Raw genomic sequence first — 21,808 nt, forward strand, 5'->3', positions numbered from 1 at the left:
GGCAAGATGCTCCGCTAATCCTCTTCTCCTGGAGGGGCAAGATGCTCCGCTAATCCTCTTCTCCTGGAGGGGCAAGATGCTCCGCTAATCCTCTTCTCCTGGAGGGGCAAGACTCTCCGCTAATCCTCTTCTCCTGGAGGGGCAAGACTCTCCGCTAATCCTCTTCTCCTGGAGGGGCAAGACGCTCCGCTAATCCTCTTCTCCTGGAGGGGCAAGACTCTCCGCTAATCCTCTTCTCCTGGAGGGGCAAGACGCTCCGCTAATCCTCTTCTCCTGGAGGGGCAAGACGCTCCGCTAATCCTCTTCTCCTGGAGGGGCAAGATGCTCCGCTAATCCTCTTCTCCTGGAGGGGCAAGACGCTCCGCTAATCCTCTTCTCCTGGAGGGGCAAGACTCTCCGCTAATCCTCTTCTCCTGGAGGGGCAAGCCGCTACAGGCTACAATATCTGGTTGGACATGTATTATGTTGAACGTGTTCTGCTACGATTACAGTTCTATTTCGACAACTGTCTGCTGCTACTACTAAAAAAGCAGTTGGCGAGGACGTTTGCTAGCAAGCTACCAATGTGCGTGATCTCTAACAAAGCGGAGTGAGGGCAGGAAGACTAAACGTGGAACAAAAAAAGCTACTTTTTCAAATCATCCTTCAGGTCCGATTTTGTATTTCTTTACACGATCAGAAAGAGCAGTTTCTAAAGCACACAACATTTGGGCATTGTCTCTTTTCAAATATAACTTTATGTTCTATGACAGCGGTTCCACACGTTCCCATGACACTGAAGTAGTGTGAAAAATATGATTGATATTTTATTTGGTTATATTGCATTATGTTCTTACTATAAAATACATGTGTGTTGTCTGTGACCAGTGCAGGGGAATGTAAGTGTGTGGTCTGCTTAATGAACAAAATAAAAACTATTGATATTATTTGCATTGCAAAGCCATGTTGCCTATAAGTTGTTCATACCAGTAACATAACTCAACTCAAAATAGGCTATTCTATTCTTCTGAAAATACATTTTCTTAGGACCTGTCTAAACAAATGAATAATGTATTTCTTTGTGGTGTATATTCAATCGATTTATTCAAATACACCCCCACCCCCTACTCCCACCCCACACTCCCTACTCCCACCCCACACTCCCTACTCCCACCCCACACTCCCTACTCCCACCCCACACTCCCACCCCACACTCCCACCCCACACTCCCACCCCACACTCCCTACTCCCACCCCCACACTCCCTACTCCCACCCCCTACTCCCACCCCACCCTCCCTACTCCCACCCCCACACTCCCTACTCCCACCCCACCCTCCCTACTCCCACCCCCTACTCCCACCCCACACTCCCTACTCCCTACTCCCACCCCACACTCCCTACTCCCACCCCACACTCCCACCCCACACTCCCTACTCCCACCCCACACTCCCTACTCCCACCCCACACTCCCTACTCCCACCCCACACTCCCTACTCCCACCCCCACACTCCCTACTCCCACCCCCACACTCCCTACTCCCACCCCCTACTCCCACCCCACACTCCCTACTCCCACCCCGCACTCCCACCTCCCACCCCCACACTCCCTACTCCCACCCCCACACTCCCACCTCCCACCCACCCCCACACTCCCTACTCCCACCCCCACACCCACCCCCACACTCCCTACTCCCACCCCCACACTCCCTACTCCCACCCCCACACTCCCTACTCCCACCCCCACACTCCCTACTCCCACCCCCACACTCCCTACTCCCACCCCCACACTCCCTACTCCCACACTCCCACCCCACACTCCCTACTCCCACCCCACACTCCCTACTCCCACCCCACACTCCCTACTCCCACCCCACACTCCCTACTCCCACACTCCCTACTCCCACCCCACACTCCCACCCCACACTCCCACCCCACACTCCCTACTCCCACCCCCACACTCCCTACTCCCACCCCCTACTCCCACCCCACCCTCCCTACTCCCACCCCACCCTCCCTACTCCCACCCCACCTACTCCCACCCCCTACTCCCACCCCACACTCCCTACTCCCTACTCCCACCCCACACTCCCTACTCCCACCCCACACTCCCTACTCCCACCCCACACTCCCTACTCCCACCCCACACTCCCTACTCCCACCCCACACTCCCACCCCACACCCCCTACTCCCACCCCACACTCCCTACTCCCACCCCACACTCCCTACTCCCACCCCACACTCCCACCCCACACTCCCTACTCCCACCCCCACACTCCCTACTCCCACCCCCTACTCCCACCCCACACTCCCTACTCCCACCCCGCACTCCCACCTCCCACCCCCACACTCCCTACTCCCACCCCCACACTCCCACCTCCCACACTCCCTACTCCCACCCCCACACTCCCTACTCCCACCCCACACTCCCACCCCCACACTCCCTACTCCCACCCCCACACTCCCACCCCCACACTCCCTACTCCCACCCCCACACTCCCTACTCCCACCCCCACACTCCCACCCCACACTCCCTACTCCCACCCCACACTCCCTACTCCCACCCCACACTCCCTACTCCCACCCCACACTCCCTACTCCCACACTCCCTACTCCCACCCCACACTCCCACCCCACACTCCCACCCCACACTCCCTACTCTCACCCCACACTCCCTACTCCCACACTCCCTACTCCCACCCCCACACTCCCTACTCCCACCCCCACACTCCCTGCTCCCACCCCACACTCCCTGCTCCCACCCCCACACTCCCTACTCCCACCCTCCCTACTCCACCCCCACACTCCCTACTCCACCCCCACACTCCCTACTCCCACCCCACACTCCCTACTCCCACCCCACACTCCCTACTCCCACACTCCCTACTCCCACCCCACACTCCCTACTCCCACACTCCCTACTCCCACCCCACACTCCCTACTCCCACACTCCCTACTCCAACCCCACACTCCCTACCCCAACCCCACACTCCCTACTCCCACTCCCACTTGTCAATGGTGCCGGCATGCGCATGGGACACAAACAGTCTGATGCCGGCAAGAATGTGGTTAAAATGGGACTGTTTGAAAGGGGGTCATATAAAGCACAGCCCTTTTTTTTCACAGGCAACATACCGTAAATCCTGTGTGACCACAGAGAGAGACCGACCAACACACACAGGGAGACAGAGAGACAGATATATAGATAGATAGAGCGAGAGATACAGAGAGAGACCGACCAACACACACAGGGAGACAGAGAGACAGATATTGATAGATAGAGCGAGAGATACAGAGAGAGACCGACCAACACACACAGGGAGACAGAGACATATATATATATATATAGATAGAGCGAGAGATACAGAGAGAAAGAGAACGAGAGAAGAGGAGAAACATATCAACAGAGAGCCTTACATTGGAAGCAGAGGTGGCCGTGGCGGGCAGACCTAGGGTGATGTTGGGGAGGGAGGGGGACGTGTACAGAGACAGCTGGCTGAGTTCACCACCACACAACCGTTGAGCCAGGGACACATCAATGCTGTTGGAGACTGCCACAGAGACGCCGTTCTCATTGGGGATGTTGCTGATGCTGTTGTTGTTAGGAGAGCTGGGGCCGGATCCAGGAGCGCTGTTACACGCTGAATCTAGAGAATGTATTCATGTCATGACTGTTCCACACCAAGTCTACAGCTACAGTACAACATGAACCTAATACAACCAGTCAGTTAGTCATCTCTTCCATGTTAAATCTACTACACAGCTCTGTTGTGTGCGAGGTCTGAACCTCCTGGCCGTTCCTCTCCACAGCGTTGAGTGTGTGTCCTACCTGCCATATCCAGTGAGCGTTTCTTGGCGGTTGTGATCGGGCTGTCTTTACGCCTCAGTAGGGGGCTGCTCCGACGCTCGCTCACCTTCTGCTTCAGACGAGAACGTAGCTTCAGGTTGGGCTCAGAAGCTACAAGGCAGACACACACAGAAAGAGAGAGAGCACAGATATGACCAACACAACCCAGGCTTGTAACAGAGGCTAAGACTCAAGAGAGGCCCATGGTTCTGATACGGCTCGGTCATACCGTATCCCTGCAACTTGAACCGCAGTAAACAGAAACCACAGTTTTGTTGAGGCAAACAGTTCTCGAGGTTAAACAGGGTCCATTTTATCTAACCAACGACTAAGTTACACAACCTGCTGTTCACCATCATGGAGGTGGATACGTTTCCTCCCCATTACAATGTACTGAGCGTTGGGAAAATCTGCGCCAGCCACATCAACAAGGAAATGAGAGTGTAGAGGGGAATGAACTGATTTCTGGGAGCGACGTTGCCAATTACAGCAGGCTTTGTCAGTGTGCATTCAAATGGAGAGAATTTAGAAAGACAAGGACGGAGAGAGGGAATGCAATGTCATGACTACCATGTTCTGAAATGATGCTAATGTTCTGTTTACACGGCACGGACAATCAGGGCCCACTGTGGGGACACTGCTAACCAATAGAAGTCCAGTACTAATTATCCAGCCAGGGCGCTATTTCAGGCCTTTTGGAAAAACAAAGGGCACAAAGCAGGAGGGGAACAACAAGAGCCCCCTCTCTCTCTCTCTCCACTGCTCCCTCCATCCTTGTTTTTATTCACACGTTTGTTTCTCTCCGTTTAACAAGTGACAGACTAATGATGCAGGCGACCGCGGACCGCGCCACTACGGGAGAAAGTCCGGGGGTGGTCAAACAATCATGTAAGGCACTACTGAATGGATGGCATGACACACGTCTGGTCAAATGTAATGGTCTCCCATCTGAGAACAGACAAAAGAGGAACATGGATTGATTCATACAGAGCCCACCTTTTCAACCTATTAAGCCTGTACACAGGTGGGAATTGGCCTATATGAATATGGGCAAATTGAAATGTATCTAAGAGAAGAAATATGAATTGCATGTGCATAACCATGGCAGCGGTTGAAAGGGAATACATTTCGTAGCATTTTTCGGGAAAGAAAATCTAAAAACACTCTGGACACATTCAGTAACATAAGAATACTGCTGGAAAATGTGGGGTAGGTGGAGAAAACAAACTAATGTCAAGGGTTGAAGTGAGAGGACTGACCGGTGTCTCCAAGTGTCCACACAGCTCTCTAAAAACAGTTCCTCAGTCATTTCAACGTACTATTATGACTCAAGGAAAAAGCCTTCAGCTATTAGCTACATTTCTGAGCTCTCCTAACTGTTCTGTTTGAAACACAGCCCTGCATCGCCGGTTCTTCGCCATCACACAATTATTACTGTTGTTGACGCAATCCAAAAATGATACATTATAAATTGCAATCAGGATTAGATGAGCGTCACTTGAAAGCTTTTCCCATTGTCAACATGACTAGCTAAGTTATAAAATACCATCTTACAGTGTTAGGCTTTCACAAGGCCCTTCAGAGAAACAGATTGTAATTTTGGTGCGCAGAGAAGAGAGTTATGAGCGTGTGAAGACAACGAGCTGCGGAAACAATACGACTAACATCGGCTCATTCTTTTCAGATGTCATCTCTGGAACTGCACATCAGACAGTGATCAGAAACGTTGACACAGGAAATGACATATGTTTTATGATATGGAAATGTGAAGCGGGTGTGTGGTTTGCTTGTATGACATATTAAAGCAGTAATTATCTCACATCTCATCTTTCAGAACACATCAAGTCCCTTTTCATTGACAACATTCGCCTCACTCAGACAACGGAACTGTGGAGGAACTTGCAGCCTTTCTCATTGCTAGAGATGATTAAACCCCCATGTTGGCTGAATGGACATAGACAGGGATGGAGACAGGGGTTCATGTACTTTTTAACAATGAGGTCTGTGTCCCATTGATCTGAAGAATGTTCATCAGTCTGGCTTCAGGCCAGGCCATAGCACGATATACAGTAGTGGTGCGGAATTATTGGCTCCTTGATAAAGATTAGAAAAAAGACTATAGAAAATAACAGAAATACAGAGCTACATTGTATGCGCCAAGAAATTCTAAAATTATATTATTTTATACTAATAAAATCTCTTTCTCTGATAAATTGTGTTTAATAAGTAATAACAACAAATCTCTAAAAGATAGGGGTCAGAAATCTCTAAAAGATAGGGTTTAGAAAACCTCTATGGTCACATGACATGGAGAGAGGTCGTTGGCCACGCACACCACCGAGTTTGGATTCGAAAGAACAACGCGTATGCAGAAAATACCTCATCACTAATGTAAAGTATGGTGGTGGATCTTTGATGTTTTGGGGCTGTTTTGCTTTCCACTGGTCCTGTTGGTCCTTGTTAAGGTCAACGGCATCATGAACTTTAACAGGTACCAGGACATTTGTCGACAACAATCTTTTTTATAATAAAGCACTTTGTTTGAAACACAGCCCTGCATCCCCGCCATTACAGTTATTTAAGCAATCAGAAAAACGGCCCATTAATAAGTTGCAATCTGGATCAGATGGGCATCATTTGAAATCTCTTTCCATTGTCAAAATGACAAGCTAAGCTGTAAAATACAATCTTAGAGACACAGAGAGTAAATGTGGTGAGCATAGAATGTCCCGAGCGTGTTCCACGGCTAACTTTCTTCACAATACGACAAGCATCTGTTCAAAACAACCCAGGGTATGATGCCATGTCATTGTTGGAACTGTACATAAAAACATGTGATCAGAAACGGTGAACCTGTAAATGAAATAACTTCTACAATATGGCCATGTGAAGTGCACATTAGCATGTGGTTTGCTTGTATGACATCAAAGCGGTATTTATTATAATCTTCAACTTCTCATCTTTCAGAACAGAGTCCCTCTTCATTTACAACATTCCCTTCACTCAGACTACAAAACATTAGCGAAATAAGTTTAGTTGGCGTGAGGGATGGGGGCATCTTCTTGTCGCCCCTGGTACTCCCGTTTAGAAGGCACGTCAGCTGAATCCCATTCAGCGCTAGAAAGCAGAGACCCTGCACTCTGATGTCATCTATAGCAGTTTACTGTACAGCTATTTTCATACCGTATAGGGCAGAGGTATTCAACTCTTAACCTGCGAGGTCTGGAACCTGCTGATTTTCTGTTCTACCTGATCATTTAAAAAAACGCAGTGGATCAGGCTTCGAAGTCCAGAGTTGAGTTTGAAGGGTATAGAGGCTGTGAGCTTGAAGGGTTACCTAGCTACCACACAGTGTGAAGGGTTACCTAGCAGCATGTCTGTCGCTAACACAGCATGTCTGTCGCTAACACAGCATGTCGGCCTCAATGTTCTGAAGAGGCTTCCGCTCCTAGTCTAATTGTCCTTCATGCCCACCACTGTTAAAGAACTGCAGGTAAAGGTAAAAGTAATTCCCTAAACTCTCCTCCTCCCCCTCTCATCTGTCCTATTCTCCAACCTTCTCTTTTCTAAACTCTCCTCCTCCCTCTCTCATCTGTCCTATTCTCCAACCTTCTCTTTTCTAAACTCTCCTCCTCCCTCTCTCATCTGTCCTATTCTCCAACCTTCTCTTTTCTAAACTCTCCTCCTCCCCCTCTCATCTGTCCTATTCTCCAATCTTCTCTTTTCTAAACTCTCCTCCTCCCCCTCTCATGTCCTATTCTCCAACCTTCTCTTTTCTAAACTCTCCTCCTCCCCCTCTCATCTGTCCTATTCTCCAACCTTCTCTTTTCTAAACTCTCCTCCTCCCTCTCTCATCTGTCCTATTCTCCAACCTTCTCTTTTCTAAACTCTCCTCCTCCCTCTCTCATCTGTCCTATTCTCCAACCTTCTCTTTTCTAAACTCTCCTCCTCCCCCTCTCATCTGTCCTATTCTCCAACCTTCTCTTTTCTAAACTCTCCTCCTCCCTCTCTCATCTGTCCTATTCTCCAACCTTCTCTTTTCTAAACTCTCCTCCTCCCTCTCTCATCTGTCCTATTCTCAACCTTCTCTTTTCTAAACTCTCCTCCTCCCTCTCTCTCATCTGTCCTATTCTCCAACCTTCTCTTTTCTAAACTCTCCTCCTCCCTCTCTCATCTGTCCTATTCTCCAACCTTCTCTTTTCTAAACTCTGCTCCTCCCCCTCTCATCTGTCCTATTCTCCAACCTTCTCTTTTCTAAACTCTCCTCCTCCCCCTCTCATCTGTCCTATTCTCCAACCTTCTCTTTTCTAAACTCTCCTCCTCCCTCCCTCATCTGTCCTATTCTCCAACCTTCTCTTTTCTAAAATCTCTCTCCTCCTGTAGAATGTGGCCAGTGTCAACTGTGGTCTATGTGTAGCCTTGAGGCTTTTCTCCTCTTCCTCCACACTCCCCCTGTTCTACTCCCCTCTCGTCTCTCTCTTATCTCCTCTTTCCCCACACTCCCCCTGTTCTACTCCCCTCTCGTCTCTCTCTTTTCTCCTCTTCCACCGTCCTCTTTCCCCACACTCCCCCTGTTCTACTCCCCTCTCGTCTCTCTCTTTTCTCCTCTTCCACTGTCCTCTTTCCCCACACTCCCCCTGTTCTACTCCCCTCGGACTCTCTCCTCCCGTCTCTTCTCTCTCAGTCTGGGTGGAATGTGGTCTCAGTGGCCAGTGTCAACTGCGGTGTATCTGCAGCTTGAGTCAGCCTTGGGGCTAGAGTCAACATGGCCGTGCTCTGTTCATACAGGCCCAGCCCGCTAAGTGAATAATTATACTGGAAGACCACCGCTTCACAGCCCGGCCGCACCATTTCTCTCTAAACTATAGAAAGGTTTTTTTTTGTTCACTCTGGGATTTTTCATGTATGATTTAGAAATGATGAAGACTTTGGCAAGGTGATAAAAGGTCTGTCACATATTACAGTTCAATCCCCCGTCGGTACAGTAGGACATGCCAGAATAACAATGGATGTTCAGAACGTTTTAGGTGGTAAAGAGAATCAATATTAATATCAGCAGTTCATCTAGAACTCAAATAACGTATAGCTTCTCAGTGAACCTCATAACCCCCCCTCAAAGAGCCCTGGGGATTCCATTGAGGGGGCAGCAGAACCCCTGACAGCCTAATTTGGATTTGATTAATGGTGGGAGGCTCTAATATTATCTAAATGAGGGAAGATGTGAGCCTGCAGAGAGCCTACTGGACAGTTCTCTAGCAGAGCAAGGTGTGAGCCCACAGAGAGCCTACAGGACAGTCCGCTAGCAGAGCAAGGTGTGAGCCCGCAGAGAGCCTACAGGACAGTCCTCTAGCAGAGCAAGGTGTGAGCCCGCAGAGAGCCTACAGGACAGTCCTCTAGCAGAGCAAGGTGTGAGCCCACAGAGAGCCTACTGGACAGTCTTCTAGCAGAGCAAGGTGTGAGCCCACAGAGAGCCTACTGGACAGTCCTCTAGCAGAGCATGGTGTGAGCCCACAGAGAGCCTACTGGACAGTCCTCTAGCAGAGCAAGGTGTGAGCCCACAGAGAGCCTACTGGACAGTCCTCTAGCAGAGCAAGGTGTGAGCCCACAGAGAGCCTACTGGACAGTCCTCTAGCAGAGCAAGGTGTGAGCCCACAGAGCCCCTACAGGACAGTCCACTAGCAGAGCATGGTGTGAGTCCACCGAGAGGCTACTGGACAGTCCTCTAGCAGAGCAAGGTGTGAGCCCGCAGAGAGCCTACAGGACAGTCCTCTAGCAGAGCAAGGTGTGAGCCCACAGAGAGCCTACAGGACAGTCCTCTAGCAGAGCAAGGTGTGAGCCCACAGAGAGCCTACAGGACAGTCCTCTAGCAGAGCAAGGTGTGAGCCCACAGAGAGCCTACAGGACAGTCCTCTAGCAGAGCAAGGTGTGTGTGTGTTTAGTACCTGTCTTGCGGAGGGGGAAGTCGTCTCTAGCGTTGTAGATGCCCAGGACAGGGTGGTTGTAGGTACCCATACCAGTCTGAGGAGGAGAGCTCTGGTCCAGGGAAGTGTGCTGAGTTTTCCTGCAACACACACACACAAACAACCATCAGATCCTTCAATATTTAACCTTTATTTAACTAGGCAAGTCGGTTAAGAACAAATTCTTATTTTCAATGACGGCCTACTGGGGAACAGTAGGTTAAAACTGCCTTGTTCAGGGACAGAACGACATATGTTTACCTCATCAGCTCTGGGATTCGATCTTGCAACCTTTCGGTTACTAGTCCAACACCCTAACCACTAAGATACCTCATCACACAACACTGCGGTGGGGGGTGTCTCAATAGTCTAAAGCCATGACCTCACTCCTTACACAGGATTACAAGATAGCGAGAGTCTCAATAGTCTAAAACTTTGCCTCAGTAGTGGGGGGGTACAGCCTGGGGTACCGCCTGGGGTACAGCCTGGGAAGATTGGTTTCCAGTCAGCCTGGGCTGGAAGATGGGCAGAGCTGATGTCTATTGAGGTTAGCTACTGCTACAGAGCAAGACTGATCTCAGGCAGTAAGGTAAGCTGTGCTGGCCCAGGCCCAAACCCATGTTCTGGTCTAGTGAACACACTCTGTGGTGCATATACCTCCCCTCTCTACCTCTCTTCTGGTCTGAACGACTGGCAGCTTTAAAGTGCTGAGAGACTCTTTACATTGAGAGAGAGAGAGAGGGAGGGAGAGAGGGAGGGAGAGAGGGGAGAGACATTCCTGATAACACTGACTCTATACTCCACTGGGTCATTATGGTAGTAGTGGAGAAGTGGTTTACTGTATGTGTGTGATGAGTGCTGGATGATTTTACTAAGACAATTGCCAAACAGTGATCACACAGTTTCTACCAACGACTTCTATAAGCGCGTTATAAAACATGAACGCACACAGCACCTAATACTGAGTACACAGACCACAGCTGGACGTGGGTTCACACAGCACCTAATACTGAGTACACAGACCACAGCTGGACGTGGGTTCACACAGCACCTAATACTGAGTACACAGACCACAGCTGGACGTGGGTTCGCACAGCACCTAACACTGAGCACACAGACCACAGCACCTAATACTGAGCACAGCACCTAATACTGAGCACACAGACCACAGCTGGACGTGGGTTCACACAGCACCTAATACTGAGTACACAGACCACAGCTGGACGTGGGTTCACACAGCACCTAACACTGAGCACACAGACCACAGCTGGACGTGGGTTCACACAGCACCTAACACTGAGCACACAGACCACAGCTGGACGTAGGTTCACACAGCACCTAACACTGAGCACACAGACCACAGCACCTAATACTGAGCACAGCACGTAATACTGAGCACACAGACCACAGATGGACGTGGGTTCACACAGCACCTAACACTGAGCACACAGACCACAGCTGGAAGTGGGTTCACACAGCACCTAACACTGAGCACACAGACCACAGCTGGTTCACACAGCACCTAATACTGAGAACACAGACCACAGCTGGAAGTGGGTTCACACAGCACCTAACACTGAGCACACAGACCACAGCTGGTTCACACAGCACCTAATACTGAGAACACAAACCACAGCTGGAAGTGGGTTCACACAGCACCTAACACTGAGCACACAGACCACAGCTGGTTCACACAGCACCTAATACTGAGCACACAGACCACAGCTGGACGTGGGTTCACACAGCACCTAACACTGAACACACAGACCACAGCTGGACGTGGGTTCACACAGCACCTAACACTGAGCACACAGACCACAGCTGGACGTGGGTTCACACAGCACCTAACACTGAGTACACAGACCACAGCTGGACGTGGGTTCACACAGCACCTAACACTGAGCACACAGACCACAGCTGGACGTGGGTTCACACAGCACCTAACACTGAGCACACAGACCACAGCTGGACGTAGGTTCACACAGCACCTAACACTGAGCACACAGACCACAGCACCTAATACTGAGCACAGCACCTAATACTGAGCACACAGACCACAGATGGACGTGGGTTCACACAGCACCTAACACTGAGCACACAGACCACAGCTGGAAGTGGGTTCACACAGCACCTAACACTGAGCACACAGACCACAGCTGGTTCACACAGCACCTAATACTGAGAACACAGACCACAGCTGGAAGTGGGTTCACACAGCACCTAACACTGAGCACACAGACCACAGCTGGTTCACACAGCACCTAATACTGAGAACACAAACCACAGCTGGAAGTGGGTTCACACAGCACCTAACACTGAGCACACAGACCACAGCTGGTTCACACAGCACCTAATACTGAGCACACAGACCACAGCTGGACGTGGGTTCACACAGCACCTAACACTGAACACACAGACCACAGCTGGACGTGGGTTCACACAGCACCTAACACTGAGCACACAGACCACAGCCGGACGTGGGTTCACACAGCACCTAACACTGAGCACACAGACCACAGCTGGACGTAGGTTCACACAGCACCTAACACTGAGCACACAGACCACAGCACCTAATACTGAGCACAGCACCTAATACTGAGCACACAGACCACAGATGGACGTGGGTTCACACAGCACCTAACACTGAGCACACAGACCACAGCTGGAAGTGGGTTCACACAGCACCTAACACTGAGCACACAGACCACAGCTGGTTCACACAGCACCTAATACTGAGAACACAGACCACAGCTGGAAGTGGGTTCACACAGCACCTAACACTGAGCACACAGACCACAGCTGGTTCACACAGCACCTAATACTGAGAACACAAACCACAGCTGGAAGTGGGTTCACACAGCACCTAACACTGAGCACACAGACCACAGCTGGTTCACACAGCACCTAATACTGAGCACACAGACCACAGCTGGACGTAGGTTCACACAGCACCTAACACTGAACACACAGACCACAGCTGGACGTGGGTTCACAGAGCACCTAATACTGAGCACACAGACCACAGCTGCACGTGGGTTCACACAGCACCCAACACTGAGCGCACAGACCACAGCTGGACATGGGTTCACACAGCACCTAATACTGAACAAACAGACCACAGCTGGACGTGGGTTCACACAGCACCTAACACTGAGCACACAGACCACAGCTGGACGTGGGTTCACACAGCACCTAATACTGAGCACACAGACCACAGCTGGACGTGGGTTCCACAGCACCTAACACTGAGCACACAGACCACAGCTGGACGTGGGTTCACACAGCACCTAATACTGAGTACACAGACCACAGCTGGACGTAGGTTCACACAGCACCTAACACTGAGCACACAGACCACAGCTGGTTCACACAGCACCTAATACTGAGAACACAAACCACAGCTGGAAGTGGGTTCACACAGCACCTAACACTGAGCACACAGACCACAGCTGGTTCACACAGCACCTAATACTGAGAACACAAACCACAGCTGGAAGTGGGTTCACACAGCACCTAACACTGAGCACACAGACCACAGCTGGACGTGGGTTCCACAGCTCGATAATAAACACTCAAGGCTGAGGAGGGAGAGCTCCTCTCAACAGGGCCAAATAGTCTGCTGTGTCCTCCGTGTGTGTGTGATCTCATCCCTACACACGGGACAGGAGGGACAGGAGTGTGTGCGTCTGTGTGTGTGTGTGAGACAGTACTCACCCATACCAGTAGCGGGGGTCGTTGGGCAACCCCCCGTGGTTGAGACTCCTCTGGGCCAGAGCCTTCTTCTTGTTCAGCACAAACTCCTGCAGTCGCATCTTCACCTCCGTACTGGCCACTGCACCTGAGAGGGGGTACATGGTACCAGGGTAAGAAGACAGTACTGGCCACTGCACCTGAGAGGGGGTACATGGTACCAGGGTAAGAAGACAGTACTGGCCACTGCACCTGAGAGGGGGTACATGGTACCAGGGTAAGAAGACAGTATTGGCCACTGCACCTGAGAGGGGGTACATGGTACCAGGGTAAGAAGACAGTACTGGCCACTGCACCTGAGAGGGGGTACATGGTACCAGGGTAAGAAGACAGTATTGGCCACTGCACCTGAGAGGGGGTACATGGTACCAGGGTAAGAAGACAGTACTGGCCACTGCACCTGAGAGGGGGTACATGGTACCAGGGTAAGAAGACAGTACTGGCCACTGCACCTGAGAGGGGGTACATGGTACCAGGGTAAGAAGACAGTATTGGCCACTGCACCTGAGAGGGGGAACATGGTACCAGGGTAAGAAGACAGTACTGGCCACTGCACCTGAGAGGGGGTACATGGTACCAGGGTAAGAAGACAGTACTGGCCACTGCACCTGAGAGGGGGTACATGGTACCAGGGTAAGAAGACAGTACTGGCCACTGCACCTGAGAGGGGGTACATGGTACCAGGGTAAGAAGACAGTACTGGCCACTGCACCTGAGAGGGGGTACATGGTACCAGATCACTCACAGATCACTCACACCCAATTCCTGGCCTTAAGGCCCTTCACATAGATCAAGAAGAAAAGGATAGACTTGAACAATATGCTAGCAGAGTGAGGGAGAGGTTAAAGGGCGTCGCTGAAGGTAGGTGTGAGCTCTGACGCCATTTCAGCCTGAAGTTTACTAGGAGTTATATCTATCACAGACTCTCATTGATATGATGGGCTATTCAAACGGTCACATTTCCAATTCGCTGTGCAACACACTGCCCTCTGTAATTATTGGGGCAATTAAGTATTTTCTCTTATTATGGCTCTATATACACTCAAAGTTTGGATTTGAAATCAAACAATGTCTACGAGGTTAAAGTGCAGACTGTCAACTTTAATTTGAGGGTATTTTCATCCATATCGCGTGAAACGTTGTCATTATAATTGGTGATTGTGCAGAGAGAGAAGATGAGGATCGAGACAAACAGAATCAGAGAGGAGAGAGGAGAGAGGAGAGAGGAGGAGAGAGAGAGAGAGAGAGAGAGAGACAGAGAGAGAGAGAGAGAGACAGAGAGAGAGAGAGAGAGAGAGAGAGACAGAGAGAGAGAGAGACAGAGAGAGAGAGACAGAGAAAGAGAGACAGAAAGAGAGACAGAGAGAGAGAGACAGAGAGAGAGAGACAGAGAGAGACAGAGAGAGAGACAGAGAGAGAGACAGAGAGAGAGACAGAGAGAGAGACAGAGAGAGAGACAGAGAGAGAGAGAGAGAGAGACAGAGACAGAGAGAGAGAGAGAGAGAGAGAGAGAGAGAGAGAGAGAGAGAGAGAGAGCCCTCAGCTCTCAGGGTTGTATCAGACCAAACTCCTCCAGGGCAGCTGCCGTTGTCATCCATCCTGTCTGGTGACCCTGTGTGTGTGTTTAGCCCATCCATACCACTAGATAATTAATGAGCCAGTGGCCTTGTGGTGTTGAGGCCAGCCCTCTACCTGTAGCCTGCTGCCTGTCTCTCTCAACACCTCTCCACTGACAGAGAGCAGGCAGCGCGGCAGCACCACACAAGCCCATCCACTCTAGAATAGAGGGATGACCAGAATGGAGGTTGGTTGGGTGTGAGAGAGAGATCTACACTGCCCTCCGTAACTACTGCAACAGTGAAGCTTTGTTTCTTCTTTTGGCTCTATACTTCAGAAGTTTGGATTTGAAATCAGCCAATGACAACAGAGCTTAAAGTGCAGACAGTCCGCTTTCATTTGAGGATATTTTCGTCCACATCAGGTGAACCGTTAAGAAATTACAGCACTTTTTGTACATAGTGGCCCCATTTTAGTTCTACTAGTAATATGATAATGTATTGTTCCAGCTGCTTACTCTCCTGTCCTCTCTCCTTGTTCTTCAGCAGCAGTAGTTTCTGTTCTCTCTGGTGTTTCTCCAGTTCCTGCTCCAGACGGTGCTTCTCCATCTTCCTCTGGTGCTCCAACAGCTCCTGCTGATGTTTCAGGGCCAGGAGCTCCTGCTGGTGCTGCATGGAGGGGAACACAACGTTACTACAACATTCTGGGCCAGGAGCTCCTGCTGGTGCTGCTTGGAGGGGAACACAATGTTACTACAATGTTAATACAACATCCTGGGCCAGGAGCTCCTGCTGGTGCTGCATGGAGGGGAACACAACATTACTACAACGTTGTGTACTATAACAGTACTATAATGTTAATACAATGTTGGTTCTGGAGCCAGGAGCCAATGCTGATTTCTCCCTCCCTTCTCTCTCCTTGCCCTGCAGGTCTGGTCTCTCGCAGCTATCCCTCATTCCTGACACGTTCACCTTTGACCCAAGTGAACATGCTCGCTTGGTCACCTCACACTATCACAACACATCTATTCAGCCTCAGCCCAATCACTGTCCATGCAAATGTTCCTGGCATGTTTACAGGAGCCAGACCACTCCAGTCAATACGTGAATAACCTTTCCTCTCTACGTACCATGGACCCTCTACATCACGACCAAACTGAACCATTAGATCCACACACACGACCCCACGCTCTCTCCTTAGTAGAGTGCCCAACTCCAATATTTGATTAATTTGATTGGCCGTATTTTGTGGGGGATGTTTGTTATTGCCTTGGATGGTTTAGTGTGTTAAATAAGCGCCTGCTAGCGAGGACATGCAGCCGTGCTCACCGTCAAGGGAAGGTGACTGGAACAAGAGTCCGGCTGATGGATACATTCATTTGGGAGGTGAGGAGGTGCGTGACAGAAGAGCAGCAGGCAGGCACGGTATGGTTTTGGATAGGTCCCAAACTTTCCCCCTTTCAATATTCAAGGGCAGATGGAAGGGAGTGCTTTAAGTTTGGAATCCAGCCTTTGGTGCATTTAAGGGGAGACACCTTAACCTAAAGAGTTCTATAGAGGTATACAGGGAAAACAACAAGATTCCATGTCTTCCTCTTTCCAATCCACCAGTGTCTGTTTCCTACTTTCTTTCCCACTCCTTGACCTGTCTTGGTGATAGGCAGAGGTGTGTGCGCTGCAGGTCACGGTGTGTGCGCTGCAGGTCACGGTGTGTGTGCTGCAGGTCACGGTGTGTGCGCTGCAGGTCTCGGTGTGTGTGTGCAGGTCACGGTGTGTGCGCTGCAGGTCTCGGTGTGTGTGCTGCAGGTCTCGGTGTGTGCGCTGCAGGTCTCGGTGTGTGTGCTGCAGGTCTCGGTGTGTGTGCTGCAGGTCACGGTGTGTGTGCTGCAGGTCACGGTGTGTGCGCTGCAGGTCTCGGTGTGTGTGCTGCAGGTCTCGGTGTGTGCGCTGCAGGTCTTGGTGTGTGCGCTGCAGGTCACGGTGTGTGCGCTGCAGGTCTCGGTGTGTGTGCTGCAGGTCTCGGTGTGTGCGCTGCAGGTCTCGGTGTGTGTGCTGCAGGTCACGGTGTGTGCGCTGCAGGTCACGGTGTGTGCGCGCTGCAGGTCACGGTGTGCGCGCTGCAGGTCACGGTGTGTGCGCTGCAGGTCTCGGTGTGTGCGCTGCAGGTCTCGGTGTGTGCGCTGCAGGTCTCGGTGTGTGCGCTGCAGGTCTCGGTGTGTGCGCTGCAGGTCACGGTGTGTGCACTGCAGGTCTCGGTGTGTGCGCTGCAGGTCACGGTGTGTGCGCTGCAGGTCTCGGTGTGTGCGCTGCAGGTCACGGTGTGTGTGCTGCAGGTCTCGGTGTGTGCGCTGCAGGTCTCGGTGTGTGCGCTGCAGGTCTCGGTGTGTGTGTACAGGCTCTGAATGGGGCTGATTGAGCCTGGGCCTCCCTGCCTTGGCTTTGCGTCACTCTCTGCTACCTGAGTGGTCTTCCAGCCCCACCACAGGCCAAAGGAGCCCTTGTGCTGTTAGCACTGTACTGGGATCAGCCCTCAGCCCTTCAATCTGCAGAATCTAGGTCACTTACAGGCCCAAACACTGACCCAAGAGCAGGGCAAATATTATAGGGCTGAAATGCTTCTGCTGCACAGAGAGAGATCTAGTTTAGACATGTATGAGAGGGAAATTACTTTCTTTCTTGACATGCTTCTGGAGCGGAGTCCCTCCCTCACTCACTCACTCCCCCTCCCACCTTAACATGTTCCTGTAGCTGGGCTTCATGCTGGCGGTTGAGCTGCTCATGTTGCCTCTGGAACTCAGCGATGAGGTGCTGTCTCTGAATTTGTTGTTTCTGTTTCAGGGACAGGAGCTCCTGCTGTAGCTGCTGCTCTCTGGCCTGGGCTGCAGACGCCTGGGCTGCAGAAGGAGACATGGACAGCTGCTGCTGGTGATGGTGCTGGTCAATGCGTAAGTCCATGGGGATGGCAGCCGGGGGCAGACGCAGGGGCAGGGCAGAGTTAATGTCCACTAGAGAGAGGAACAGAGAGACAGAATGGTAGTCCATGCATATTGAATAATGAAAAAAAGACTAAACGATGTGACCCAAGTAGATAATAAAATAAAACAGCCATCACATTCTGTGCACACACACACACACACACACACACACACACACACACACACACACCACACACTCAGCATCCTTATCAGCACAGAGAGCCCCTTCACAGTACTGTCCATCTGGCCCTGATAAGTCAAACATGAAGTCTAGCGCTCCTCTCACAAAGACTGCATTGACCTGTGGCGTGGTGGTGGAGACTTCGGCCCTGGCCAACCACCCTCAGAACGCACTGCTACAGGAAGGCCTCCAATCGCACGGCTTCCTCCCCATTAAATCTGAATAAATAGTCGCGATTGGACGATTATTTATCTACAAGTTTTCCCAACAGCGTGCCAGACAGCCAGATATGTTTGCTTGAAACTCTGTCTTAATCGTGTTAGGCTAACACCCACACTAGGTGCAGCACACACAGACAGTCACACACACACAGGCCTAAAGACTCACACACACAACACACACTAAAGGCAGACACAGTCTCTGGGTTTATCAGATGAATGAGTACGGTTACACGCACACAATAATAGTGAATAGTCAGATCACGTCGACATGCTTTTCAAGAAGAACCATTTCCATGATAATCCTGTTTACATGGACACATCTGAAATCAGGCTACCTGTGATCATGTTCCTTTTGGGAAGCATTTGAGTTGGGACATATACAGTTGGTATGTGAAACCTATTTTGAAGATGCTGTAAGTTTTCCCCTAACTCACTAACCTTGTGCTGCTGGTGCTAGGTGGGACAAACGCATATCAAATACACCGCTCAAACTCCAATTAGGGTGTTAACGTGTCCTAGCAATTTGAAAGATCGCTCAGAAAACCAGGTGTTTTTTATTTGTTTATTTTACCACCTTTTCGTGGTATCCAATTGTTCTTATCTTGTCTCAACGCTACAAATCCTGTACGGACTCGGGAGAGACGAAGGTCGAAGGCCATGCGTCCTCCGAAACACAACCCAACCAAGCCGCACTGCTTCCGAAAGTGTTTTAATCGCTGTGTGCCTATTTCGATTTTGACCTCATGCCCATTAAGATAAGCAGAATAAGGCGTTTACATGACTCATCCCATACTCAGTCTTCTAATCAGTTTAATATTGAATTAGAAGTGTTCATGTAAACGTACTTAGTGATGCTGCACAAACCAATATGTATATTTTCTCTCTCTACCCCAATTCTTTGCCCTCCTCCCTAAGGACCCCTCCCACACACAGTCAAGCACAGCATTCCAAGACCAACGACTGGCGCTTCTGTCCCGTGCAGACAGAGACACACACAAAAACACTCTCTCGATACAAACACACACAACCATAATGTCCTAGCTCTGAAACACATGCTGCAGACTGGTACTGCCTGTGATCACCTCATTGACTATACCACTCCGTGTACACAACACTAACCAACAAGCAGAGAAAGCAGACAGAAAGAGAACGTAACAGAGAAGAATAGTTTAAAAGAGAGAGAGAGAGAAAGAAAAAGAGAGACAGAGAAACAGAGAGAGACAGAGAAACAGAGAGAGACAGAAACAGAGAGAGACAGAAACAGAGAGAGACAGAAACAGAGAGAGACAGAGAAACAGAGAGAGACAGAGAAACAGAGAGAGACAGAAACAGAGAGAGACAGAAACAGAGAGAGACAGAAACAGAGAGAGACAGAAACAGAGAGAGAGAGAAACAGAGAGAGAGAGAAACAGAGAGAGAGAGAAACAGAGAGAGAGAGAAACAGAGACAGAGACAGAGAGAGAGACAAAGAGAGTGAGAGAGAGAGAGACAGAGACAGAGAGAGAGAGAGAGAGAGACAGAGAGAGTGAGAGAGAGACAGAGAGAGAGAGTGAGAGACAGAGAGAGAGACAGAGAGAGAGAGTGAGAGAGAGAGAGAGACAGAGAGAGAGAGTGAGAGAGAGACAGAGTGAGAGAGACACAGAGAGAGAGAGACAGAGAGAGAGACAGAGAGAGAGACAGAGAGAGAGACAGAGAGAGAGACAGAGAGAGAGACAGAGAGAGAGACAGAGAGAGAGACAGAGAGAGACAGAGAGAGAGAGTGAGAGAGAGACAGAGAGAGAGATAGAGAGAGAGAGAGAGATAGAGACAGAGAGAGGAACTACTTTCAGAGAAGCAATGTGTAATAGAACATATATAATTGACATACCCATCAGCGCTGTAGTGAGCATGGCGATAAACGCTCTCCTCTCTCCTCTTTCCCCCCTCCTATAGTTTCCTCCTCTACAGCTCGTCTCTGCCGTGTGTAAGGATCTATTTAGCTTTAGTGGTGCTGCTCTTTATATTTCTGTCAGTCTCTGTCCTCCTCTCATTTCCTCAGTTTTCTGCTTTCTCAACACTCCTGCTCACTCGCTAGCTACCTCTCTCTGTGTCCCTCCTCGGTCTTTACCCGTCTGTGTCCCTCCCCTCTCCCTCTTTTTTACCAGTCTCTGTGTCCCTCCCCTCTCCCTCTTTTTACCAGTCTCTGTGCCCTCCTCCCTCTCTCTCTGTGCTGGTGACATCACAGGGCAGTCGTAGGCCTGCTGTCTGTTTATTCTGCTGCTCCTCCATTTCCTGGAACCGACGGCAGATACACAGGAGATAGATAGCAGAGTGGACGGAGGAAAAAAAACATTCTCTGTGTCTTCCTCTGTTGACACTGCATCCCCCTCTTCCCTCTGAGTACAGAGAACTAGTTCCCTCTAGAAATACACCCACAGTGTTGGACATTGCTCTGGCGTCACACACACACACACAGCTCTCTATTCTTCAGATCACGGTTCTGTGAAATATATGTCTATAGCCTCAAGTGAACTTAATTAAGGCTATAAGGGCTCGTTATGGTTGCTAGGAGACTCCCCGTCAACACACACCCCCTTTGTGTTATTTGCTCTGACGTTGGCGTTGCTAGCGGGCGGAAGCGTAAGAGAAACTTCACAGTTGTGTTCTACATTACAGAGCATTGATTTATGGGACAGTGGAAGGACATGGGGGAAGGCCTACAGTAGAAGGGTTCAGTCTAGCCGGGCCACAGGTAGGCCACACACAACTATAAGCATGCAGGCTGCTATAGGCACCACTCCCCAGTTGTTTTAAACCACGGTGCACAAGCTCTGCACAAGCTCCGATTCCATTTCAGCAACAACCTGACTATGTGACGTCTCTCACGGGAGCCACTTATTTTGGCAAGATAAACATCGATATCTGGCCATCTCCCTCGGCTCGCGGTGACGTCAACGCTTACATCAAGTTCACGGAGATAACCACGCCTGTATCCCACTTTCCTCTCACCAAAACAAGGGCCAACGTGCACTCTGGTGCAGACACACCTGGCTTGCAGTAAAGAAAGCCCTCCAAAAGTAGTTCTTACACAATAACCTACCTGCACCAAAACACAGCTGGCAGGAAGAAAGAGCTTTTTCCTCCTTCATCTAAACGGCTTTGAAAACCTCTCAACTGTGTCTTGTGTAAAATCCTACCGTCTTACCCAGGAATTCCACTCATTTTATTTACAAGAGGAATTATTTCTGACGCAAATACCTTTTGGTAACACCCCTTATCAGCTACTGGTTTATAATGGATGATATTAAATCATTTATAGTTCATTCTATCAATGCATTATATAACCTGCAATAAACATTCATA

General features: G+C 50.2%; 1 protein-coding gene across 1 annotated transcript in view; it reads right to left on the minus strand.

Annotated features, from left to right (window-relative positions):
- Positions 1–21,808, minus strand: part of LOC110497004 (histone deacetylase 4) — a 67,940-nt gene that overhangs the window by 19,629 nt on the left and 26,503 nt on the right. The window contains exons 4-9 of the mRNA XM_036951413.1: positions 17,820–18,094; positions 15,608–15,758; positions 13,498–13,621; positions 9,766–9,884; positions 3,806–3,934; positions 3,394–3,623 (exon numbers count right to left, since the gene is read on the minus strand). Coding sequence (XP_036807308.1) covers positions 3,394–3,623; positions 3,806–3,934; positions 9,766–9,884; positions 13,498–13,621; positions 15,608–15,758; positions 17,820–18,094 — 1,028 coding nt within the window. The remainder of the gene's footprint in view (positions 1–3,393; positions 3,624–3,805; positions 3,935–9,765; positions 9,885–13,497; positions 13,622–15,607; positions 15,759–17,819; positions 18,095–21,808) is intronic.

This window comes from Oncorhynchus mykiss, chromosome 18, assembly GCF_013265735.2.
Source record: "Oncorhynchus mykiss isolate Arlee chromosome 18, USDA_OmykA_1.1, whole genome shotgun sequence".
NCBI classification, from domain to species: domain Eukaryota; kingdom Metazoa; phylum Chordata; class Actinopteri; order Salmoniformes; family Salmonidae; genus Oncorhynchus; species Oncorhynchus mykiss.